Source organism: Cheilinus undulatus, linkage group 7 (assembly GCF_018320785.1).
Source record: "Cheilinus undulatus linkage group 7, ASM1832078v1, whole genome shotgun sequence".
NCBI classification, from domain to species: domain Eukaryota; kingdom Metazoa; phylum Chordata; class Actinopteri; order Labriformes; family Labridae; genus Cheilinus; species Cheilinus undulatus.
In genome coordinates this window covers 15,813,171-15,840,726 of record NC_054871.1, presented here as the reverse complement: position 1 = coordinate 15,840,726, position 27,556 = coordinate 15,813,171, and the positions used below count along the sequence as shown (strand labels likewise).

Genomic DNA, 27,556 nt, shown 5'->3' with positions numbered 1-27,556 from the left:
ACCTGGGGTCCCTGCTTTCTACTGTTGAGAGGCAGAAAAGATACAGATGCATTGTTTTTGACAGATTTACCCACAGTGGAGAAATATCCCAAATTTTGAATGTCCGACGAAAACTAAATTACATTTTAATCTAGTTTTGGTCATCTTGATGAAAAACTAGACTTACTTTGAGTCAGTTTTAGTCATCACTGATCTATCTTTGGCTGGTCTTAGTCTAGTTTTTGTCATTGAGAAAAAGGCTGTCAACGAACGTTTTTAGTCAGAGTTTTAGTCAGTGAAATTAACACTGGTACCACGCAGTATGATATGATACCATGCACAACAAGACAATACAATATGATATGATACAAGTTTACACAATACCTTACAATACAATTTGAAACAATACAATATGATGAACATGATGTTCAACAAAAGAATAGTATATGATATTAAACAATACGTTATATAATACAAGAAAATTTGATACTTTAAAATACAATACAGTATATTACATATAATATGATAAAATTTGATACATTATGTTATGATACAGTAGGGTACAATACAATATGATACGATAAGATATGATACATTTCAATACAATAGGATATGATACAAGATGACACTGTACGATGCAATCTAATGTGATGTAATGCAGTGCCATGCAATTCAATACTATGCAATCAGATTTTGGTACATTTTCTTTTTAATGTAACTAATGATTCCCCCTGCATGGGGGATTCATAGAATCACTTGCTTTTTTCAAGTGGTCAAATGGACTGATTTTTTTACTGTATACATTTTTTTTGAAATTCAGCATATGCAATTATCAACAAAAAAAAGTATAAAGACTGTTTTGAGCTAGAAAAATGTGTTTTCTTCCTCCATGGCACATATTCTACAGATACAGTCATTTAAACTGTTGAGAATTGTGTAGTTTTATATACGATTTATATGACCAGCCACTGCCAATCCAATAGATTTTTTTGCATAGCACATTTTAAATAAAAGTTATCAGAGTGCTTTGCAGAAAGACGACAGAATTTTCACTGTTTACGTAGAATAGATGATTATACTGTCATTGGACATTTAACTCCTTTTGTCCAAAGTATGAATATATTCAGATTTAGAAATGTACAGAACATAAATAAAGTGATTGACTTGTCTGATAAATAACTGTAACCACGATTGTTTTAGTTTTACTTAAACACCTACTTTTGTTTGAAATAAAATGTTATTTCTAGGAAATAGTTAAGCCCATTAGTGTTGTGGTGTATTTGTGCATGTGTTTGCATTTGCATGAGAGGACAGTCACTGTTTGAGGACACAGTGTGTCATTCTCATTAGGCTCGGTGCTTTGTAGAGAAAGCCTTGAGGTTCTGCTCCGTGTAGTTCTCTGCTTGAAACACGTGATAATATTTCAGACTTTTAAGTATTAAAAACGTTGAGGTTTGTAATATCATCTTTCTTTTTTCCCCTGTCTTTACCACTTAATTTCTATCAGCACTTTTAAACCATGGTATCATCAGTATATTTTAAAAACAGCTTGTCTTCTCTAAAATGGGGCTTACATTGCCTAAAGGACAGTTTAAATTAAGACTGCAAGTTTGCTCTGTTTGTTAGAAATAATCTAAGCGAGGGTACGCTCAGCTGTAAGTGGGTTTCTGCTTCCTGGGTTGTCTAAGTGAAATGTGATCGTAGGGCTTCGTTGACAGCAAATACATTTCCTCTGAGGGGATTCCAGCAGCACTTGATCTAATTTTCTGCAGTTGTGTAAAAGCTCATCATGCAGAATGAACATATTTTCAATAATTAACCTAAACCTCCTCTAAAGCAGGATTAGTTGCATTAGAAAGGCTGCAAACTCACTGATGAGAAGCTAATCCCCGTTCCACACACATGCATTTATGCAGCCTGACTTTTGTATGTTTGCTGAAAAACACATATTAAGGCTTAGTTCATGTTCTGCTTCGATAAAGAACCTCTCATGCATGTTCTGAACTGCTGAAGTGCAGAACTGCCTGTTCAGAGTCACTTGGTGAGCATTACCTCATCTACTGCCCTTGATTTTTGACCTTGAAGTGAATCATTGTTTTGAACCACTTTACAAACTCCTACACTCTTGATCCTGTATCCTGAGATGAACCTGGTAACAACAAAAACTTTCATGTTCATAAAACTTGGCACATGTTGGCCTTGTTACCTGAATCCCTGTTCTGGTAACCTTTAAACATTACCCAGCATGTTCTAAGCTTTCAGTGTCCACTCTGCCACACTAACACACGCTCACACATGTACGTGAGTTGCTGGAAAAATAATATTCTAAAAACAAACAGCACCATTCATCAGTCTACACACAGTCCCAGATGGTAGACGGCTATAATCTAATGTTTGTTTGGTCTCTGAACTACAGACCTGAAGTCTGTGTTCGGCTTTCCTCACAGTGTGAGCACAGTCATGCTAAATAATTGAGTTTGACCTCTGAGGAAGTGAGGCATGCTCTTGTGAATGTTATTTTATTTTGACAGAGCAGGAACATGTGCTACATGTGCAAACAAACACTGAGGCAGGCAATTATCACATCCAGACGCCACTGCAAAGCCATAACATTACCTAAATATCACAGAAATATGATAAATTATGTTTTTTTTAAGTGTGATTAGCTATACAGATGTATAACTCAGAAGCAAAAGTAATATGCTGTATTAAACACAACTTTGATTTGAAATTCTGCTATTTCCATTTAGAACTGTTTTTGTTTTATTAAGGATTTTTGTACTGTTTAAAATAAGGGCCAGTTGCCTTCCTGTTTTAATGCCTGCTTTTTTTTTTGTTTTTTTTAAGAAACTTAGGTTACAACAAAAACAAGTTGCAGTTAACTTTTGACTTGTCCACTGAGCTGTCTGTGAGGTTTGTAAGGTGAAATATGAAATTAAGAAGCATCTTTTATTATCATTTATTTTTAATTCATACAGAGGTGAAATTGTTTCCTGATCTCTGAAAAGTTTGTGCTTAATAAACTTTCAGCGCACTTTCATCAGCTCTCACAGACAGCAGACTTATCTTTATTCTATTTATGCCACACTATTGCTGTCCTCGTCATTATATGCTTAATGCTATATGGCCAGTTTGCATGGAAAAGGGTGTTTCCCCCAGATAACTGCATAATGGCTCAGCGTCTATGCACACTGGTGCATATGTGCAGTGAAAGGCTAACTACACAATAAGGGGAGCATTAAAGCTGCGCATTTTGACTTATTTTCAAAGTTTAATTGTAGAACCTTGTAATTTTTCATAGTGCAGTTTACTTACTAACAGCATGTGACACATCTCCTATATTATCTTTGTTAATATGTGCACAGAGAAGTGCTTTAAAAAAAGTTTACTGGAGCAGGTGTATCTTTGAAGTTTCCTTGTGGGCTTGTTTTAACAAAGCCCAGTTGTTTTCCTGCTCAGTCACTTCCACTTATGAGCTTAAAGCAAATGAAACACATCCAACTTGGGCCTGACGTCATTCCCAGCGCAGGTATCTGACTTCCAAGTTGTCCTTGAATGATAAGTCTGAGCAACATTTTGGGTTTTTATAGAAAATCTGTACATATTTATGTTTTTTTATGGCACCAGTTTTGAACCAGTACACCCTAGAAGTCTTCTGAGAAGTATGAAGACAACTGGAGCAACAGTGTGGTGTGCAAATCGAGACAGACACACAGACAAACAGACTCTGCAGCAATTAAAGTAGTGAGATGTTAAAGGGTCAAAAAAGCATGTGCTGAAAAAATGCACCAGTTAATCACATGGCAAGGAATGCTTAATAATGGCAGCCCTAGTTTTAACTGGTTAACATTAGTATTTAACAGATTTTGAACATTATTCAACTTAAAAAATGACAGATCAAAGTGGCTACATGTAAGTTTTAGGAAGACTTAAAACAAGTCTGAAGTAACAATTCTTAGCACTAACAACAGGAAATGTGCTGAGATATTTGTTCTATCTTATAAAGTTAAAAAAAAAGTGCATTACAAAATGTTACATTCTAATTTTGTGATATCTACTTTTTTTTCACATGCAGGCTACCATTGTTATGCATTGTTCTCTAGGGCAGTGATGTGAAATTGTTGCATCGTTCTTCCTCCATCTTCAGTAAGGAAACAACTACTTTTGGGTCTATTTCACAGTAGCTTCTTGTTCTTTCCACTCAAACTGCTCTTTAGTTAAAATTTAGACTAAAAGGATGACAGTTTATTGGAGACAATGTGAAAGAAGAGCAATGCAATCATCTGACATCACTACTCAGAGTGCCTTGCACAGCAGTAGCACCCTTCACGTAAATCTATTTTTCAAACTTAAAAAAAAATGTACAAATTTAGTGTTTTGATGTACAACATACATATACAGTAAAATACACAAATGTTAATCATGTAAAGTCAATATGCTTCAATGGTGGTTCTATATAATCCAATAACATCAAATATTGACACCTGGACAAGGACTATGTATTTCCTACAGAAATTACTTCTTTGCTTTTGAAGCATCATGTGCATTTTGTGGTACCTTTGGTTTTGCACATTTGATTCAAGGGATTTTTGTAGTTCAGTATTTTCACAAACCAATATTGATAGGTTAAAGAGACATGACAGTAATTCAGGGTGCTTTGCAGCACAAAAGCATTTCAAATAAGGTTATAAGATCAATGCATGCACAAGTTACACAAATTAGACATGTGCACCAAACAAATATAGGAACAGCGTACACTGTGTGGACAAAAGTATTTGGCCACACCTGTTAATTATTGCTTACAGGGGTTTCAATCAGACCTGTTGCCACAGGCGTCTGAAATCAAGCACTAGCCATGCAGTCTCCATTTGCAAACATTTGTAGTATAAAATGGGTCGTTCTGAAGAGCTCAGTGACTTCAAGTGTGGTACTGTGATGGGTGTCACCTTTGCTATAAAACAGTTTGGGAAATTTCATCCTTGCTGGATATTCTACAGTCAAATAAGTGATAATATTAGAAAGTGGAAGCATTTTGGAACAACAGCACCTAAGCCATGAAGCAGAAGATCAAGCAAAATCACATGTCGAGGTCAGTGACTGCTAAGGGGCATGATGCGGAAAAGTCACCAACACTCCTCTGCTGGGTTTCCATGGCTGAACAGCTGCATGCAAGCCTCACATCACTAAATCCAATGCCAAGCGTCAGATGGAGGGGTGTAAACTGTGAAGATTGGTGGAGGAGGGATAATGGTGTGTGGCTGTTTTTCAGGGTTTGGGCTAGGCCCTTTAATTCCAGTGAAGGCCAATCTTAAGGCTTCAGCATACCAAGACATTTTGTCCATGTAGTGTTTGTCCAGACCACCTAAACACATTACCTAACTTTTGTACAAAAGGCCAGACTTTAGGTGATGCATCGCTGGCATTATCAGCAGGGTAAACATTGGCTGTAGAGATGCATGACTGTTGTGTAGTATATCTGTGTTTGTGAGCCCTCGTCTCTCTGTGCCCACACACATTTGGCAGTGGTGTTACGCTCTTCTGTAAAATTCTCACATATTTTGGGAGGCTGCCCCTTGGTTATCACAGCATGAGAGCTGCTGACGTCAGAAACATTACGGTGCTGGCGCTCAGAGCAGCGCTGCTCTGAGATCAGGGGATTAGGTGAATCACAGGGGGGCTGACTGCAGTGCCCTCTTTTTCAATGGGAGGAATTAGATTTATACAGAGAGAGAGCGCGAAGGAGGGGGGATAGAGGATTGGCTGTGCTGTCGTAAAACCAGTAAGGCATCCATTGATCTGACATTCACTGTTTGAATTTAGTATTGAACGCGGCAGCTGTTTAGTAAAGGCCTATTATCTTATATCGACCTCATCTTTCTCAGTTTTCATACCTGCTTATGTCAAGTGCGTAGCTGGGATGAATGAAGCGTTAGCAGTGATGCTCATGCTAAAGTCAGACCTCCAAGGTCTCTACGCGTCTCTGTGGGCCTTTGTGCAGCTCGCTGTTTCCGTGGCAACTCAATAATGGCCTCACCTGTGACGCTTAAGTGAAAAAGAAACAGAGATAAATCCAGACAGTAATCCAAGGAGCAGTGAAAGAGTTAACCTTGGCAGTGACAAAGATACTCCTGCTCTTTGAACACATCAGGGTCAATTTTTTCACCATCATTGTCCAACACTCCATGAGAGTCACTGAAGATCGTCTTTATTTCCTTCCACTGCTAAGAGTCTCTCATGAAGTCACGCTTGTTTCCGTGGAGGACACTTTATAATTAGATGACGGTTATATGAATACCTTTATACAAAGAGGGAGCAGTGGTCCCTAGACTAGACTGATGCTTAGTTTGCTAATCTGTTGTGTTGGTGCTGTCTCTAGAACATATCTGCCAATCTAGTCCTAAAATGAAGTTTCTGCACGTTTCTGTACACGACTAAGAACAAAGAAGGCAGAGCAACAGACAAGAGCAGCTCTGTTTCCTTTATTAACCCTCAATTATGTGTGAGTTAAGGTTAACTACAATTTTACTCCGATATTTTCTCCAAAGTTACCTTGATGTAACCTGACTTGCCAGAAAGACTGTTTTAAAAACCCATTACAGTACATGGGATATATCCTTGCTTAAGCTTCATTAACTTTAGCTAAAGCTATCATAGCATCAGTAGCTATGTAGTTAATGTAACCACGTAAGCCAATGTAGCAATGTAAGCTTCAGCCAAAGCTGACGAGGCTAGAGTGAGCCAACATTCACATATCTACTTCTAAAATACAGTATGTCTTGCTTTTGCAGATGTTGCATAATCTAATGTAGCTAATGTAGCATTGTTTGCTTTAGCTTTAGCAAAGTTAATAATGAAGCTACGTTAACCACTTGTCTAACGTAGCTTTGTTAGTTCTATATTTAGCCATGTAAGCTGCATAAGCTACGTAGTATGGTAATCTGCTATGAATGTTGATGAATGTTTTTCCCAAAATTTTTGGGATATGTTTGTTATTTTGGAGAGTTTGATTTGAGTTTTTGTAAAGGATTTTCTTTGAAATTTTTAGATAACTATATTGAAATTCTGTAACCTGACACGCCAGACGGATTTGTTTCACACATCCATCTTGGAAAGCTTCAATAGGAAACGTTTGAGAAAAGGCAGAGGATTTGAAAAAAACTTGATGTGTGATTGGGTGAACATTCTGTCTATCACATCTCTATGGGCCAATCAGAGCAACAAAACACGTGATGTAGCCGCTATCGGGCTGCGTAGGTACTGAGGAATAACACAACACATGGCGACTATAGACATGTAAGTACTCGACTTTTGTCATTTTTGAAAAGAAAACAACTCACTGCTGTTCTTTGTTCTTCTTTTAACAAAGAAATGCCGTCAAGTTCTGATAAAACTGGCGCTTTAGCAGCATCCACGCTAAGCTCTTCCTCCATAACTGCACCAGCTCTCGCTGCTGCTTGTTTACGTCACGACTCTGAAACTATTGCCCCTCGTCGCTGATTGGTCCTGTCACTTTCTAACCGGGCCCAAATGGTTCAGATGGGAGCTTTGCAAGATGGATTTGCCAGTGAGACACACGGAAACGGGCGTATCCATCTGCTTTGCAAGGTTAGAAATTCCAGGGATGCATGTATTTATACATGTATTATTTATTCATTAGGAACTTGAAGAAATTTCAAGTTTCCTCATTTTTCATTGATATTTAAAGGAAGGGAGTAATTTTTAAACATTGAGAGTTTGATTGGAAATTTGTGATTGAATTTGCTTTGACATTTTTGGACATCTGCTTTGAGTTTTCAGGGCTTGTGGATATGTTTGCAAATAGTGGAGAGTTTGCTTTCCTGTGTGTGTGTGTGTGTGTGTGTGTGTGGGGGGGGGGGGGGGGGTTTTGGTGCTTTCATGGAAATTTGGGGAATTTATTTTGGTAGGGATTTCCTCTAAGATTTGCTCAAGTTTATGGAAATTTCAGGAAATTTGTTTGGATGTTAGGGAAATTTGTTTGGAAATTATCCATCATTTTCCATGGAATTTTGTAACTTTTTGGGAATTTGCTTTGAGATTTTTAGAAATTGCTTAAAATGTTTGGATTTATCATGGAATTTTTGTAATAAATTCTACTTAAATCTGCAATTTTTTGAAAATAAAATTTTACAGAAAAAATTGAAGAATTTTTGCGGAAATCTAGGGGTTGTTTTATAAGAAGTAAAACAGATGTTTAAGAAATTTCACTGAAAATTTTGGCAATGTTCTTGAAATTTTGAGGCAATTTTAAAAATGTTTTGGACAGTTCTAACAATTTTAAAGAAAATTGCATTCCAAACTAAAGCTAAGGTTTCTGAAGGGTAAACTTTGCATATTTGTCCACTTTGACTCCAGGATAAACTTGTAGATTTGTTTTATTTTTATTTTTTTATTTTTTTTCATTTATTAGATAGAGGAGGACAGTGGATAGAGTCGGAAATAGGGTCAAGAGTGGGGGAGAGACATGTGGTAAGGGGCCTCAGGCTGGATTCGAACCCGGGCCGCACGCGTACATGGGGAGTGCCTTTAACCACTAGGCCACCTGCTCCCCAAACTTATAGATTTTTAAGGTTCAAGGTCACTGTGACCTTAAATCTTTTGAGCCCATCAAGAATGCAGTGAGGACTTCTAAACATCCAAACACTAAATCAGCTCTGCCATGTAAAAAAAAAAATGCACTTATGTCAACAAAAAAAAAAAAAGTTTTCTATGATTCTCACAACCACAAAAATCACCACAGTCCTTTCTCCTGTGCACTTTCAGTGTTCGCTGGTGTTTCTTGGCAGAGCCATATAACCATCAGTTAGTTGTTCTGGTTCTTTCTATTTAATAGGCAGGTGTAAACTTCCAAAGCATTCATGACTGATTTGAGGAATTTCTTATCAGTCTTAGAGTGGGAAAAATCTTAAATAATTCATTCAAAGGAAACATTCAATAAGTGCTAAATTTGATCTTTGTGAGCCTGTTCTTCCAGTCTGTGGTGAGGTGAGGAGGTGTGATGGAATTCATGGAGAAAGTCATTTGTAGTATGGCTAATACAGTTATTTATAATTGTCATAGAGGGCTGTAAACAAACAAAAAACATCTTTGTTTGTAAAGAAGCTTCATGGTTGTGTTCTGATTCTATGCATTGGGGCGTGCAAATGCATTTTCTATCCAGTTCTTTTTGTAGCTCCATGTAAACAGTTTAAATTGGAATCCTTATCAGATAATTTCATTGCTTCTAAATGAATATTGAGTGTTATATTGTCTGTGTAACTGCAGATACTGACGTCAAACATGAGTTATTAAGAGGGGGGACATGTCAGCAATGTTTTTCACTTGATATCTTTTGACACTGGTTCCAGCAGTAAGGATGCTAATATAGAGTCCTGATGTACCATGGTAGTGGCACTTCTAATTTTAGAGCTGTGTTTTTTAATTAAACACCATTCTAAGCAAGGCTGCATGTGAATAGATTAACCTATGGAGGGTGCAGCTTTTTTATTATTTTGACTGTGTTATTGCTAACAACATACATTTTAGAATGTCAGTTTTTCCAAAGGACTTTGAAATCCTAAAATCATTACCTGTGATGGGTCAGTCATACATTAGCTACACTTTTTGTGTACACTCAGGGTGTTCATGACCAAAAATGTCCCACTGAAACCCATTAAAACCACAATTTTTGATCCTCTAGTCATTACAGTAAAAAAAAAAACAAAAACAAACAAAAAAAAACTTGCATTTTATGAAATTAGGCTTTCCATTTAGACTGCAGTGTTTCCTGTTTGTCACAAAATTGCATGCTTTTTTTTCCTGGTTTCCCATATCGATACTGTTGTTCATTCAAGATGTTGGCACAAAATATTCATGCATAGAAATCAAAGTTATCTATTATTATTTACACATTCAAGGATGTGATAATCACCTTGGAGGAAATGTAATTTGTACATAGTAGGAGAAAAATGTTCCATTTTTTGTGTTTTTTTTTTTTGTTTGTTTTTTTGTTTTTTGCAACAATACATTTTTTTTTTTTTACTTAAACAGGCATTGAAAGGGTTACCTTCCTTAAAAAATGAAATAATCAAAGTTTGATATGTATGATTAGGTCTGATCTTGATCATTGCAAACAATGGGAAAATATAATAATATGTAGTATTTTATTGCTTTTATTTATGGTGTCCATTAGTGGCTGCAGCCAAGAATTTATAATAATCTTAAACCCTAAAAAAATGACAAAAATCCAATTTGCGTTTTTTTGGGGGTTTTTTTGTTGTTTTTTTTACAAAATATCTACTTTTCTGTGTCTTTTTAACATTACAAACATCCTGGTTTTGCACTTAAACTGCCGTTTAAAAGGCTAAATTCCCTAAAATTAATCAATATTTAATATTTATGATCAGGCCTGATCTCGATTAAAACTTCATGTAAACGTCTGGGGGAGGGGTTGGTAATAAATAATATGTTTATTACTGTGAATGTATGGTGTTCTTTTGACCACAGCCAACAAATAAATAAAATCTAACACTTTAAAAAGTTATCATGCATAAAAATCAAAGTTGCTGGTTATTACTGACATCTTCAAGGCTGGGAAAATCCCTATTGAGGAAATCCAATTTACATTAAGTGTAAGAAAAATATTTTGGTTTTTTTGTGTGTTTTTAAATCACAAACATCAGGGGTTAGCACTTTAACCAGTATTGATTAATTAATTCATTTTTGATCTTTATGATCAGGTCTGATCGGGTTTAAAATTCATGCAAAAGGAGTTGTAAGAAAATATTTATGTATATAATTTTATTGTTTATATGTCTGCTGCTATTTTTGGACACAAACTCTGTGAGTGTTCCAGTTTCTTTTCAACCATCTGAGGGTTTGGTAAAGACAGAGCAGGACTGTGATTTTTTCAATGAATCTTTGTTCCTAAAATCATCTTATTTCCTCCCTCAGCTTCACTCTTGTCGTCTCGTCCTTCTCTCATCCCCTCTGAACTCTGCCTCTACTTTCTTTCTCCTGTATTTCTATATAAATGGCTCTCAGAAACCCTGCCCATAGTTTGATTCAGATTTGATCTGATTGTTTGAAGGAGAAACAGCTCTCATGTCAAAGGTGATGTTGAGCCTGTCGGCTTCTGTCAAATACATCTCCGACTCCGTTTCCACTCTTTCCTTTCCGTGCACCGAGACAAAGGACATTTTCTTAAAGTTGTCTTTTATTTTTTTTTTTTTGGTCTCACCTGCGGCGTGGTATTGATTTGAATCAGAGGGAAAAGCCAGGGGAACGATACAGCAGCCACACTTTGACAGGCTGCTCTTAAGCTGTCAGGGAGACACCTGATCGATGTTTAATTATGGCTCTCTGTTTCTGTGGGAAAGTCAGTGAGAGCTACAGGTAGAAGTGCTCTGCAATAGCTTGCTCTGAAATATTTGACATAAATGAAACCACAGAACTAAATTTAGGAGAAGAGAGTTGATTTAAATGTCAGAAATGGAGCAACTTTTGTCATAAACATGCATGAATAAGGCTTTAAGAAATGATTCATGCATCGTAATTATAAGTTTACAGACAGATATTATTTCCAAAGCTTGCTATTAACTCACCTACCATCATATTTTACTGATACAGAGAGAACATTGTGGCTTAAATCTTCTTGTTATTCTCATGTATGAGCTGCCCAAAGCAGCTCTCTTTGCCATCATTATCCATCCTGAAATAACACCTGAAGGAACGTGCTAACATCCTGTGTAATGGCTCTTGCTAGTGGGAATAAGAGGAGACAAGGCTCTTCTCACACGCCTCGATGTGTAAATGTGACTTTCATAGCTCGGCTGCTGCAGCTTCAGACTGAATGACATGCGCTCTTACTGCCATCTAGTGGACACAGGCCTGAAATACCAGTTTTACTTCTCTGGAGATGAAAACAGAGCCCTCTGATGTCAACAAGGCTCTCCGGCCTTCATACCTACATTCACAGCTAGTTTGTACTGCTGCCCTGCCCGTGGGTGAATAGTTTCACCGGGTGTCGTTAGTTTGGTTTCAGCAGCAGATTTCAGAGTAACAAACTCCTCCCTGCGTGCTATAATTAGACCGACAGAGGTATTTGTTTTGTTGCCAAGGTTTTGTTTAGTTCATTACCTCTGTGCTTCTTGATTTGTTTGATTCTGTTTTATTTTAAAAGGATGAAACATTCAAACACAGCAGCAGCAGGCCTCATAAACACAAGCAGTCTCTTTTTACCTCTTCACAGTTTGCTTCACTGTTTCCCTTCTATCTCCTATAAGAAACTGTACCAGTTCAATTTTATTATCATTTTTACTGGGATGAAGCTTGGTCTGAGAACAGTGGTGGACTCAGACTTTTTTGGGGCAAGGGCACTGCAGCGGGGCAACAGTTTTTGTACATTTTTAGTGAAAAAGTTAGAAACTGGTGAAGATTGGACATTGTTATGATTATACCTGCCACACCTCTATATAAAACAAATGAGGAATTATTATTGACAATTTGTAGTTATCACTGGTGATGTGGTGTATTCAGTATTTTAACTAGCATGGTCAGTGTAGGAAAGGGTACTTTGTCATGTTTTCAGTACCACAGGGGCATCAGAGGCCACTTTCACAGCCTTTTTTTAACATAATATCACCAAGGGAGGCAATCTTGATAATAATGCAAAGCATTTTTTCAAAATTAAAACCAAAATAAACAAACAAACCAGCAGTAAAAACTACTTAAAAATAAACAGAAATTCAAAATAAAAAGTAAAAGATAAATACAAATAAGTACTAATGAAAAATCTAAAACTATTATAACCTTGGTAAAAAAATAAAAATAAATAAAAAAATGGAGAAATACATGATGAGAACTCAAGCGACACAAGATCCCAGCAAATTAAATCAAGATGAGGAGTCAAAAAATGAAAGAAGATGGAAACTATAATAAATATAAACATGAAGGAGAGGTAAAACTATCAAAGTGGGTAAAGAAGCTTTATTAAAATAATAAACATAAAAAACATTCTTTTTAAATAGGAAACAATAACAGAAAAAAAGAATAATATCATATTAGTAATATTAGTAATATTTCGGCCAATTATATCTTCAAGTTTCTTCCAAAGACCTAAATATATACCAGTTATCAAAAAATTATAAGAGAAATGTTTCTATTTTCATGTTTTTTATGTTATCACAATTTCTTTATGTTTATGATTTATTGGTGTTTAAAATTGACTCAAGGGCCACACTGAGTGAGGAGGAGGGCCAGATTTGGCCCCTGGACCATCAGTTGCCCACCACTGGTCTGGATTGAAGCGTATGTTGTTCCCAAACCTGTCTGTACCACTCAGTATAAATGCTGCCTTCACTGATTTGCATGTTACCCATATCATGGGCACTAATACACCCAAACAACGTCACTGATCCTGGATTTTGAACTTTGCATGGAAAACAATCTGGTCTGTTGTGGACTTGTCAGACCACTTTTCTGTTTTTATTTTCATTTTACACAGTGGTTCAACTTTTTTTTTGGATATGGGATTGGGATGTACTGTATGTGTACTAATTTTATCATAAGATATACCTATTGCACATATAAATGTAAATATTCCATCATGCATTTTAAAGTAGGTGAAACATGCATTCTTGAAGCCATTGAAGTTTGTATGTTTGAATTGATTCCTGTCACCTCTGCTCTTCTATAGAAGAATGCCTCTATAGAACAAGTGGGAGCTGCTTATCTGATGTAAACTCCTCGGAGAACATTAAGGAGGAATGCTGGCTCCATTGTTCCTCTGCACACATTCAGCCCTGTGGCGGCCACATCTTCCGCCTCTCCTCTCTGTGAGCTCTGTGAAGCAGCGCGCCTCGCTGCACTGTGGGAAACGTAGTAGTGATTCAGTTTTGGCCTCCTCCTCCTTTTAATATGTTTGTGCAATGTGTCATCTCTCTGAATCGGTTCCAAATAAATGACGGGAAAGCTTGCTTGTCCTGTTATGATGGCGTTAGATTGAAACTCATTCAGCTGTCAGTCAGGGAGGTTTAACTGTGAAGAATCAGAGCTTTTGTAAGAGGAAGTTATGAGAAATAGGAGAGACTTACTCATACTCCTATTGCTAACTTTTCCTCCTAGTACTGTAATGACACTCTGACAGACATGGAAAAACATCCTATGCTGGATTTAAACTCAAAGTAGTATTAATTGAACTGCCATTCTTTTAGTAAAGCCTGTGTTAATGTATATCACAGCTTTGGTATCAGTGTGCCTTACTGTACTGTAGAGGACCGTAGTGAACTGTAAGGTGTCATCATGGCACTGTGGCCCCCTGTGAGGGTGCCAGATGTCCCCTCTTTCCTCACGGACTCACACTGAATGTTAAGGTGGACCTGGTTACCAGAATGAGAAGGAATCAAAACACTATTTTACTCTTAAAGAGGTGTAACAAAAACTGCATAAAATAATATTTAAGGTTCAAATTTGAATTTTTGAATGTTTTTTAATTATTTAATTAAAATTTTATTTGTATTTGGTTAAGTATAAAAAGTAATCAGTACTACAAACTTTAACCTCTGAAGCCTTGAATTTTGGCAATAATAATGATGACAATAAAACTTTACCACATGTCTTCAAATTTAGACATTTAATGGCTAGTACCATAGTTTCATAGTTCTCTGGAGAATGGGTATATAAAGAGAATTATCAAATGTTGGCTCTAACATCCCAGTCTGAGGCAAAGACAAGATTTCAATGCTAATCATAGTTTGACGTATTTAACGTGTCAATAATATAGCAGAAAAGAATAACTGAAACAAAATAGCAGCTTCATGACGTGCACAGAGATCACGTCAGTCACCAGTAGCAGGATATGAACATCATCACCCCCCACCACCCACTAAAATAGAATTTTCTCTTACACTTCTTGCTGCACTCACACATGGCCTCACCCAGACTTCAATGTTAACCTAGACCTGACAGAAAAAGGGTTTAAAAAAGTGTGGGAAATGTGGGGTTTGGGTAACACGCCTGACACACCAGATAGGCATTCAGAGACATTCATTTCATTCAGGATACATTTTACATCTATATGGGAAATCTCCTGCACAAAGCTGTAGGAAGGGGCAGGACTTTTTAAAAAACTTTCAAGAGGTGATTGGAAAAATTCTCTGTCACGTACATTACAAGCCAGAAAGAGTGACAAAGGAGGTAGAAGCATATGCAGCGTCAGTTGTAATCTAAGCTCAAAAGATAGGCACTGCCATGGTTTATGAACAGTGCAGCTTGTTGGTGGATAAAACTCATGGCAAGGCTGGTTGGGAGAAATGCAAGAACATCCAGAAGCCAAGAAAAACTTTCAGCATAGCTATTTACGTTTTCATGTAAAAATGTAGCCAGGTTTTGATAAAATTGCTGCTTTACCACAGCAGTCCTTGCATATATGCTGGTATATATATATACCAGTCAATAACTGTGGCAAACTCATGCTGTAGCAGGTCAGGAGAAGAGTGAAACATCTTTTCCATCATGAAAAGCTTTCAGTGCTGTTCTTTGATCTTTATTTAATGAAGGAATATGATTAAGCTTGGAACTGCCGCTATATTTAAGCTACAATAGAGCTAAACGTTACGCTGGCAGCAGCCATTGTGTATACTGGCCGGTACTGTCACAGACTCATACTGAAGCAGGTCAGCAGAAGATTGATTATCTTTTTGTCCCTCATAAAAAGTGTTCAGTGCTGTTATTTCCTTTTTCTATTTCATAAGGAAATGCTATACTATGGCTACATTCAAGCTAATCGCTACACTGGCAGCAGTCCTTCTATACCAGTTCTCATTTATCTCAAACTTATTTAGAGCAGGTCAGGAGATGAGGGAAAACATATTTTTCCCTTTTGAAAAGCTTTTAGTGCAGTTGCATGCTCTTTATTTAGCAAAGAAATGTGGTCCAGTTCCACTAAAACTGACACTATACTATAGCTACATCCAACTAAACGCTACACTGGCAGCAGCCATTACTACTGTCTTCCATTACAACCAAATCCTCCTACAGCTACCGCCTTATTCTCCTCAAATGACACCGATTGGTCCGGTCCATATCACAGATTTAATTTCTGTTTCAAGGAAAACATAATCTCTAAGATCATCACTGTCTGCATATGATGGAGGTTATACAAACAACAGCATGCATCTGTGTATTCTCCACAGAAACTGTGTTAATGAAGCTAATCAGTCTTTGAGTGACAGATGAATCATGAGTCCACTCCAGTGACTCCAGTCCAGGACTTAAATACCTCTCCTTACTCTGCTGGGCCACTCTGAAGGGAACAGAGCTCCACACACACATAGTTATCACACACACACAAATACAATAGTAACACTCACACACACACCCCATGGGGAGGAAGTATAGCCTGTGACGAAGAGAAGAGTCCGCTCAGAGTGTGTGGAGAGTGTCAGAGTGTGAAGCAGGGCTTCAGCAGTTCCGTGGTGTGACGTGTGGACTCTGCTGCTTTGTGTGTGACGTGAGGTTGAATGTGTGGAGAAAGGTGTTTGGATACCTGGGCTGCTGCTTTTATAAGTGCCGAGGATTGGATGTCTGATGGATGACCTGCTGAGTGACTTTTTGAGCTTTTATAGGACATGTGAAGGTCTGACTGCAGATCTGCTGCTATTTATAGAAGGAGAACTAGGATGCTGATTTTATAGTAGACATAATATTCAGATGGCTGCTTGTTTGTGTAGTAAATGTGAATTTGGAAGTGCATGAGAGGTGTATTTGCATGCATGCTTCAGTGCGGTTATCACCAGTCCTGCTGACTTCTCAGATGTCAGATGACAAGTGTTGGTGACTTTCATTTTAGGCGTGTGAAATGTTGTGTTTGGGTGTGTGCTAGTTCATTTGATTGTGTGTTCGTGATATTGTATGTGACGGTATGTGGCGGCTTGCGTGCGCATGAGTGAGAGCGTGTGTTGGGGCAATGTACCGGCGTTCACCTTGTGCCAGAGGAAGGGTTCATTTTGACTTCAGTGAGGAAGTCATCAGGAAACTCCATGCCGCCAACCATGGCCACACTCACAGGTCAGGACACACTTGTCATGCTGCCTCACATGTGAACAGAACAGAGCTTGTATTTTAGCTTGCATCAGTTTTTAGGTGTTCATTTAAAGCTCTCACATTTAAAGGAACAGTTCAGAACTTTTTTTATGGCCTCTTGAACTCCTCCTTTTACTGTATGCTGTATATTTGTATAGTCTTACTTCCTATTTCCCATACATTAAGCAACCATGTGTTTCCCATCACTATACTAATCCTCAGCAGGAATGTGGTTATATACCCCCTCACATGTTTGGATGAGAAAATCCTCCTAGAATGAGTTGTATGCTTTCAGGCTGTTTTTTCAGAGTGATGTTTGGAGCAGGTTGCGTGCCGTGTTCACAGAGTAGAGCAGTATGCAAACAAGACTGGAAGTGTTGAGATGGGTTTGTTTATTTTCACTCCTTTTTTTAGCCGCAGTCGACTCATAGTCATGTCTGTGAGTTGAAGTTGACCTGAGGTTATAGCTTAAAAGGGGAAAAAATCATGACATTGAAGTGTCTCCGATCATCTCAGCCTTTAGCCATTCTGGTAAATTTGTCTTTGTTGCCAAGCAAATTGTCTGACTGACCATATTAGTTCATGTTTTGGACCGTCAGTGTGCGACTCTATACAAAGACAATACTGGCTGAGCTGACATATTCCAAACAGTAGTTTCCATCTGGGAGTTCAGGGAGTACAGGACATATATGAGGGGTTTTAGGTTTGTTTTTGTGAGTTTTCTGTGTGCAAGCTGCTGTTTGTTTCCTTGCCTCTTCTCCTTTCCACTGTACCATTGTTTTATGTAGATTGAACTGCACATTTAAGGTTCAGGGGGTTAGATTTTAATGCTTTTTACAGGAGTCACATTCCTTTTATGAGCACAAGTACTTCTTCAATTTTTGATCAAAATATAGCAATCTAAGGGATGGGCAGAGCTGTCACTGAAATAAGATTCCCAGTATACAAGAGTGTTAAAGGAGCCTTTAGAGAAAAGTGTTGCCTAACCATCAAGAGTCAGTAACTTAAAAACTGTACAATTTTGTCTGTATTGGACATCAAGCATCAGTGACCTTTTGGCATTGCCCAGGGAAGCTTCCTTTGTCCTCTAGTTTTTCTTTTAGACATGTTTTTGGGTTGTACATAAACTTAATTTTCATACTTATGCTGATAACACACTGATATCTATTTATCTGGGCACAAATCATAACTAACACCATGTCCCAATCATAACTAACACAAGGGCGTCATAACTGTTAAATGATCTTAAGCCTAAAACAATTGAGTTTTATTACTTTGAAACATTTTACAAAATCGGAGTCACCTTTTAGTGTTGCTCAGGAAGTTATATTTGTCTCTTGCTTTTTCTTGTTAAACATATTTTTGATTACATGGTCAAAGAACTTGAACTTAACCCTCTGACTAACATTGTTGTATACGACAAGAAGAGACAGGTTGTGAAAAGTTAAATAACCTGTGAACTATAAATAATAGCCACCTCCTTTTTCTCCTCTTTTAGCCTTCCATTGTGAAATTCTAATGATGCTATCCATGCCTTCGTAGCTCTTACGAAGCTTTCTAGCCTGGAACTTGGATGCACATCTAGGGTCTTTAAAGATTAAATCCACACCAGTAACTCTGATACTGAACGTCTTTCTATCCATTTTTTAAATTCACTTTCAATCCTTCTTAACGCCATAGTGATTTCCATCAGTGCTGGTGGGCATCTGACATCCACCGTCACGTTTAATTGCGCATGTCTTTACACTTAACTTATGCAGGAGACAGCCTGAATAGCTCCAAATGGAGAAAGAGAGAGAAAGCGAGCCTGTGACGTGGCCCTCTGTGTCACTGCAGACAGGAACTGCTTTGAATAATGAACCAGTAAAAAGAAGCACAAGGACTTTTTTGTAAATATTGAACATTTTGAAGACTATTAGTCACAGAATGGTTATGTTTCACTTTTTGGTCCCTTACAAATGGGAGAACAAGTTTGTGCAAAAAAATCTTAGTCATTATTGTTCACTGAGAGTTTTGATTTTCATTTAGTTTTTTCTTTTGTCTTTATAGCTTCATAACTTTTTGAAATTCAGGTAACTTTACTGCAGCACATACTCTTAAAGCCCAGGTTGTCCTTTAAAAATGATGTTTAGAGCTTGACTGGGGTTGATGTTTTTCAAGCCTTTTAAGAAAGAAGTCCAAGTGGGAAAAAAATGGTCAACATTAGCCTCGGGCTCACAGGTTTTATTTCCATCCTTAAGCTGATGATGTGCTGCTGTATATTTCTCTGGATCCAAATAATAGCTTACACCATGTTCCAACAGTATTTGACCTAAGCAAGCATTGGCCACAAAATCAGCTTAACTATTTCATATCAGATTGTCCTAACAGCCCACAAGTGATGCAGCATGAATTTTTAACCAGTGCTGCACATTTATATTTTTTGTATTTATTGCAATTGCATTTGCTGGCGATGCATTTATATAATTGCAATTATGTTTGTATTAACCTGAAAAGGTTTACAACAATGCCTGCAGAAAGTCCTTTAAGTTTACTAAAGTGCCATCATTGCATTTTGTAGAATTGCCTTTAGTTTTAAAAGAGGATTTTTTTATATTAAGTAAGCAGTACTGTATAAATATCATTTTTAATGCTACCTAATAATTGTGTTTTGAGCTGAGAAAAACACACTTCAAAACTATCATCATCCTCTTCATTTTCCTTGATAAGCAAGCATCTTGACTCGTGATACCTTATATGCAATTATAATGTATTTGCAATTGCAAATCCTAATATTGGCCAATGTAATTGCAGTCGCAAATATAGATTAATCATGCAGCACTAGTTTTTACATTTTAAGCACTGAAAATGCTCTGCAGGAATATTTCTTCATTGTTTTTCACTTTTCTCACTCAACAGAGCTTGTTAGCTTATTGATGCAAAGCACAATTCCGCTATTTGGTATTCATATTAAATTTCTAGATGTTTAAAGAGAAAAGCAACAGAAAATTGAACTACTAATGCATTGTGGGCACAGGTGTATAGTCTCATCTGATGCTTGCATTTTGTTCTGTCATGGTGCAAACTCTGTCAAACTGCCTTTGATGGCTTTAAAGATAGAGGGAACACAACTTTCTTGCTGTGAGAACGAAAAGGGAAACTCTTTTGGAATTAGAGCTAATTCGCTCCAACTTTGCAGTCCTACAAGTTAGATATGAAGTCAAAAGTCTGGGTTTGATTCTTGACTGTACACCGCGTTTCACATTATTATGCAAATGATATTTTTCTCTGATTTTCCTAAATATTAATGCAAATGACAGTCAGAATATTTCTCAAGTAATCAGCCATTAGAGCACAATTCAAATGTTTTTGAACAAACTTCATAATGACACAAATTATTTAAAAAAAAATAAAAACCTCAAAATGCACTGTTCCACATTATCAAGCACAACAGCTTTTTAAAACATTTTATAGGTTGTAAAGAACTGAAAATGGTCATTTGTAGAAATTTCAGCATCAGGGGTCATATTTACTTAAATCAAAGCTATTTCAATCAAAAACATCTTAACAGGACAAGTTACATGTTAACATAGGAGCCCTTCTTTGATATCACCTTCACTATTCTTGCATCCATTGAACTTGTGAGTTTTTGGAGAGTTTCTGCTAGAATTTTTTTGCAGGAAAAAGTGAACTGCCTCCCACCCTCATAGATCTTTAGTTTGAGGATGCTCCAGAGGTTCTCAGTAGGGTTGAGGTCAGGGGAGGATGGGGGCCACACCATGAGTTTCTCTCCTTTTATGCCCATAGCAGCCAATGACACAGAGGTATTCTTTGCAGCATGAGATGGAGCATTGTCATGCTTGAAGAACATTTTGCTACAGAAGGCACGATTTTTGTACCATGGAAGAAAGTGGTCAGTCAGAAACTCTATATACTTTGCCAAGGTCATTTTCACACCTTCAGGGACCCTAAAGGGGCCTACCAGCTCTCTCCTCATGATTCCGGCCCAAACATGACTCTGCCCCCTCCTTGTTGAAGTCCCAGCCTCATTGGGACATGGTGGCCATCCACCCACCATCCACTGCTCCTCCATCTGGACCATCCAGGGTTGCACGGCACTCATCAGTCAACAAGACTGTTTGAAAATGAGTCTTCATGTATTTCTGGGTCCACTGCAACCATTTCTGCTTGTGAGCACTTTTTAGGAGTGGCTGAATAGTAGGTTTATGCACGACCACAAGCCTCTGGAGGATCCTACACCTTGAGGTTGGTGGGACTCCAGAGGCACCAGCAGCTTCAAATACTTGTTTGCTGCTTTGTAATGGAATTTTAGCATCTGCTCTTTTAATCTGATGTATTTGTCCATCAGAAACCTTCCTCACTATGTCTTTATCTGAACAAACCCGTCTGTGCTCTGAATCAGCCACAAATTTCTTCACAGTATGATGATCATGCTTAATTTTTCCTGAAATATCGAATGTTTTCACTCGTTGTCCAAGACATTACACTATTTGAAACTTTTCAGCAGCAGAGAGATCCTTTTTCTTTCTCATATTGCTGAAACCTGTGGCCTGTTTAATAAGGTGGAACATGTGGAAAAGTGCATTTTGAGGTTTTTATTTTTTTAAAAATAATAGTTATCATTATGAAGTTTGTTCACATTTGAATTATACTCTAACTGTTGATGACTTGAAAAATATTATGACTGTCATTTGCATTGATATTTAGAAAATCAGAGAAAAATGTTGTTTGCATAATAATGTGGAACGCAGTGTAGTCTGAAGATATGGGAGATCCCACTTAAATAGGATCGCCAAGGCAGTGCTCTAAATTTTTAAAATACCATAGATCCTCATTTTTCCCCGTCCCAAAAAGATGCAGATGAAAACTTACTTGCATCTGTCTCAATCACACTCAACTGCTCACTATTTCTTCAGTGGTGTATCAAGAGTCTGTTTACAGTAGACATGTAATGTTTGACTCTGCTGATTAATTAATGTATTTATGTATTTATTTTATTTTATTTTATTATTTTTTTCATTTGGTCCTTTCTTTTTTCTGAAATAATTAATGTGCAATTAATGCACTTGTAAAAAAAAATATGCAAGTTCAAAAACAAGCAACTTTCACACTCACTGCGTTCAGAAAGCCGCATGAAATTGATTTATTTCTGCGTTTCCCCTTAAATCAACTTTTTTTTATTTGCACTTATTTTCGAAAACATAAATGTTCATATAATAAATGATCATGAAAGCAACATATTCTTACTTTAATTAACTTATTAGTAATAACAGTGTTTAAATTGAGAATTTTTAACAATTTGGCTCTTTGGCATTGACAATAAAATTCATGTGGTGAATTAATCTTGGTTACTTAAGCTGCCCATTCCTGTTATTGGGACGTTTGCTGTTAAATCAAAAGTACCAAACAAATACATTCATATTCTTTAGCCTGTTGTCATCTGAAATACAAAAATTATTCTGCTCATCCGTCTAAGAAATATTAAGATAAAAAGGCTGACCATTTCTGAACAAAAAAAACCTTGTGTGTCTGCAAATTATGGTTTAAGAGAAAAAGTATAATCTTTGCATTTTTATTAACCCTGTGTAATGTCTTTTCTTGCGTGCAGTAAATAATCCTGCTTTCTTTTGTGAGATTTTTAACCATTAATAGGACGCCAGACTCCGCCCCCACGACAGATATTTGTGTTCAAGGATGAGAATCAATCTCCAGCTATTTGTTTTGACTCCTTTAGTGAGTTACCGTCGCTGTGATACGTCAAAGAAAAAAACAGATCAGAGTGAAACAACGAGGCTGGGTCTGATCCCAGGAGGATTGTGGGTATTCTGGCTCAGCTGGAGATGCAGCAGGCCACTTGCTTGAACTGCACAGTTTATGGGGCATCCATTGCTGAAATAGAGCAGAAAAGGAAGACAATGAAGCAATAAAATAATCATCAACAAAAACATTACTGAGGAAGTATCCTGCAGAAATGTGCATCTTCCCTCTTCTGATGCAAAAATAGCTCTGAAGGCAGTAGCCATCATGGAGTTGTGGAGACATTGAGGTCTGGAGACGTGCATCCACCTCAGAGTGGGTGGGTTCCACCTCAATGACCGAGGGTTTCCTGTGGAAAGTACTGGATTATACAGTAGAAAGCAGAAGTACACAGATGGTCTACTGTACTGTACTGTGCTGTATGTTTGTATCATTACCCAGGTACACAAGGTCCACGTGAGCACCTGGAGGATAATAACTCAGTGGCTGCTTCCTTACACTTGTGTTTACATTGCTAATGCATGTGCTTTTGTTTGCCTGCATCATATTTACTCACTCTCTGCAGCCCTGTGCGCCATGTGGCTGTGCTAGAATTAGCCAATACATACATGCATATGACAAGGAGGGGTTCTCACATGTTCATCCAGGACAGATTATCTCCCACAGAGATGGGATTAACCAAATATTTGGACAGTGACCCGGATTCCTATGGCACAACAACAAAGACTGCAGCTCCTTTTGTCCTCACAGAGGGTTGTCCTGGGTGCTGGGACTGCTTTTTTTTAATTTCAGATCATCCCTGATGGATACAGAATCTCAAGCGAGGACTTTTGGAGGACGAGCCACACTGTTAGATTGTTTCAAAAACATTTTTTTGGTTGGAAACAGAGCACAAATAAACAGGTTTGACGTCACTCACAGCTGCTGTCAAAACGGAACAATAAAGGGTGCCTACTAGGGCAAATGAGAGGAGCTGCTCTGCGTGTATCATGATGAAAACACGCAAAACCAGTGACTCTTAAATCACAGCTGTAGGCAAAATAAGCTTAAACTGCCTCAGAATATTGCATGTATCTGTTTGCAGCTGCATTTTAGCTTGTAATACAACACTGTGTAGCTATGAACCCAGCAAAACTGACCCTGAGGCAGCTATTTAACTAGATGCATGCTAAATATCTGTCAGTGTTTGATTTCTTTTCATTTTGGTGACCCATTTTTACTCCACAGAACTTTGAATAACAGTGTTTTGTACATGCTTGCCCATGGGCGGGGTGCAGTGCCATGCTGTGTTGAGTTAGTGGTTTAACAGTGTTTTATTTGCAGTGTGCACTTTACTGACAGTATAACATGTCGTTATGGAGACAGATACACAGAAAACTGCAAAAAAGACTCATAAGTACGTCGTGGTTTTGTGGTCGTGGCCTGTCGATTTGAGACTGACTCTCCAGAGTTGGAATTAGCTGCCGCGGCTGTGAAGTGGGTTTTGATGATGAAGATAACGGTGATTATTTCAATGGAGGTAATGATGAGGATGATAACGAGTGATTACGATGATGGCAGGGAGGATCAGAGGGATCAAGACGGAGGTGACTCAGGGGATGATGGTTGGTAGCAGGACAGGAAAGGGTAAGATGACAGTGCCAAGTTTCAAAACCAGTATTAGTTATCAAGAGTGGCGGAAGTGGTTTTCTAGTCCTTAACATAAGAAACGAGAAATGGGAGTGTTGGGTCAAGAAGGAGGGCTGGGGTGTTTTTTGTGAATGGATCAAATCTTATTTCTTTAATGGTGTAGGTGTAGGTGCATGTTTTGTTTTAAACTATGGACAGCAGAGCTGGTAAAATGTATGAGAGGTCAAACTCTTATCAGCTCACATTCAAGTCCAAGTGTATGTATGTGTTAGATTACACAAAAATATATTAATGCATTCTTGAAATACTGTTCTCACAAAGTTTGAGGTCTCACTGACCTTGACTTTAGTGCTCCAAAATGTATTCAGTCAATCAGTGAGTCAGAGTGGACATTTGTGCAAAATAGTGAGGTTTACAGACCAGTGAGTTCACATCTGAATAAATGCAAATTATTAATGCCATTAAATTAGTGAATTAGGCCACTAGTTATGAAAACACTCAATCCTGAAATGACAGACTGTTTCACGTATCAATTGCATGGGATATATTTAACATCATCAGGAAAGCTCCCATACAAAGTGTTCAGGAAAGGCAAGATGCTTCAAAAACTTGTTAGAATGTGATTGGACAAATGTCCATCTGTCCTGTTTATGACGGGCCAATCAGAGCAACGATGGAGAAATTAGGAAAGAGGCATGCACAGCTCCAGCAGTAACTGAGCTCGACAGAAAGGCACTGCCATATGTGGCTTTTCCACTATGACTTTTGCTGGGCCGATCCAAGCATTGCTGATTTACTTTTCCATCACTAGTGTAACCACATCAGACTATGCAGAGCCGTGCCCAGAATTTTCCTGCTCTGGAGCAAGGCCCAACATGCCTGTCCCGCCTCCAAGTGTGCTGCGGTGTTGTCACAGCGGTTCTTCATCATTCAGGGATGCTACACAGTTGTGTTTAAGTAGCAACCGCTTAAGCAAACTTTAAAATACCTTCAGAATTGCCAATTGAAGAAGAAGAAGAAACATTCAAGTGGAAACAACGGGTGCTTCTTCTTCTGGTGGATCAAAACAATGCTTACCAAAGCTATTTCATGTCATCGACTCAAAATGCCGCGTCATCAGTTGTAGATATGTCTTCAAACATGTAGCTTGATTATAGTGGAAAAGCAAATGCCGCATTGGGCTACCGTGCCGAGTCAAACCAAGAAGAACCAAGGAGCTCAATGTAATGGAAAAGCCCCAGTAGTTTATGTATGGTGGGGCTTGTTGGTGAATAAATATCATGCCTAGACTGGTCTGAAGAATAGTAAAATACATTTTCTCTACCAAAAGAAACTTTTAGTGTGGCTCATTGCTTTTGTTTAAGTAAAGAAATGTGGCCCAGTTCTGATAAAACTGTCAGTGTACTATAGCTACATCTGAGCCAACAGCTACTGCAGCCCTCTCCCAGTACAACTAAACCCTGCCTGTAGCTACCGCTTCATTCTCCTCAGATGACGCTGATTGGTCAGGTGTGTTTTCAGACCTGGCACAATAATTTCAGATTGGAGCTTCACAAGATGGATTTGCCTGTGACGGACATGGAGTCTGGCCGCTCCATCTGCTTTGCAGGGTTAAAGAACACTTCCACATCAAACACTATTTTTTTCTGATGGGATTGCAGTGGCACTGGGTAAAAAACATGAAATGAGTTTGTAGAATGTAGCTAACAGTAGCAGTGCTGGAAATGCCAGCCGTCGATCCTCCTTGCAAGTTTATGTTTACATGTCTGTGCTGGTCTTTTCACTCATCACTTGAGTACAATCGGACAGATTTTCTGTCTCAAACTAGCGTTACACCATACTGCTCCTATGAGATGCTGGGGGTGCTATCAGCTCATTGTTGTTTACATCAGGTCATAGAGCAATGGCAGCAAGGCAGTAGCCATTAACCATAGATGCAGTGGCTACAAGTGGCTGGTGGCTGCATACAGTTTAGACAGAGAATTTAAGGGGTTTGCAGGCCTGGACTGATAGGAAAAAATAACAGCTAATCCCACCAGTTACCATCCATTCATCCATTTTCTACTCTACTTATCCTGTTTGGGGTCTCGGGGTCACAGCTCTGTTGTGCAAATTTGGAGAAAGATTCTCAAAGCATCATTGAGATATTGCCTTCAGAAGTAACATCACTTTAGCTCATCCTCTTGCTCACACATGCCTGAATGCATTGGTTGCTGCCGTCTGATTGGCTTGTCAGATATTTGCATAAATGAGCAGTTGAACAGGTATACCTGAAAAAATAAATATCAACTGGTTTTACTCCTTTTTTCAAGCAATTCAGGCCTTATGTTTTGCCTTGTGATATCTTATATAAAAATGCCCATCTTGACTTGTCAGGTGAAATCTTGTAAAAAGTTTAATAAGATCAATTTGGCTTGACATCAAACAAATATATTAATTTTTTGCATCACATCATTCAGAAATAATTTGCTCTACTGAACAGAAATGGATATAATTGAATGCAGCTATAGTTCAGCACGCATGCTTCAGTGAGAGCCGTGAATAAAAACAGATATTGTGACCTCGGCTGGCCTGACTGTGGGGAATGAGATGGAAAAGAGATACCACTCTACAATTTACCAAACCAAGAATGTTTCTTTCTAAAGCAACATTTCTCTGAGTTTCTTTCCAAACACTTTTATCCATAGTTTCTAAGTTTGAAGGTAACTTCAGTTTTTCTGTTTCTCTTCAAATCAGTGTCCGTCACTGTGCTGACCTTTGCTACATCCACTAACATTCAAACACAAAGCTGGTGTATATCCCCTCCACATCATTATCACACTTTGGTCCAGTTCTGCTTTGTGTTTCCTGAAACTGGGTGTCATGTGGGCGTGTATTCAGGCTGTTAATGGTTTGTAAGTGTGAGCATCTGCTGGTTGACTTTGGTCCTAAATGTACATGGATAATGACTTGGCACAGGCTCTGATTATGTTAGTGGCCTAATTTCTATTAATAAGCCTGTATCTGGATGGATCTCTGAGCTCGCGTCTTGCTTTTAGAGGCAGTTTCAAAAAGATGAGCACTAATATGATTTCAGTTTCCTGTTTTTACAAAATAAAGGCTAAGAGCAGCA

The 27,556-nt window shown here is 38.0% G+C and overlaps 1 protein-coding gene across 4 annotated transcripts in view; it reads left to right on the top strand.

The window, feature by feature from the left end:
* The window catches only part of pde4ba (phosphodiesterase 4B, cAMP-specific a), a 290,034-nt gene that overhangs the window by 144,829 nt on the left and 117,649 nt on the right, over positions 1-27,556 (top strand). The window contains exon 1 of one of the 4 annotated variants that reach the window (XM_041790951.1): positions 16,677-17,043. The exons of the other annotated variants lie outside the window; for them this stretch is intronic. Within the exon in view, the coding sequence (XP_041646885.1) occupies positions 16,943-17,043 (101 nt within the window). The 5' untranslated portion in view covers positions 16,677-16,942. Of the gene's footprint in view, positions 1-16,676; positions 17,044-27,556 lie in introns of those variants that run through there. 4 annotated transcript variants of the gene reach the window in all.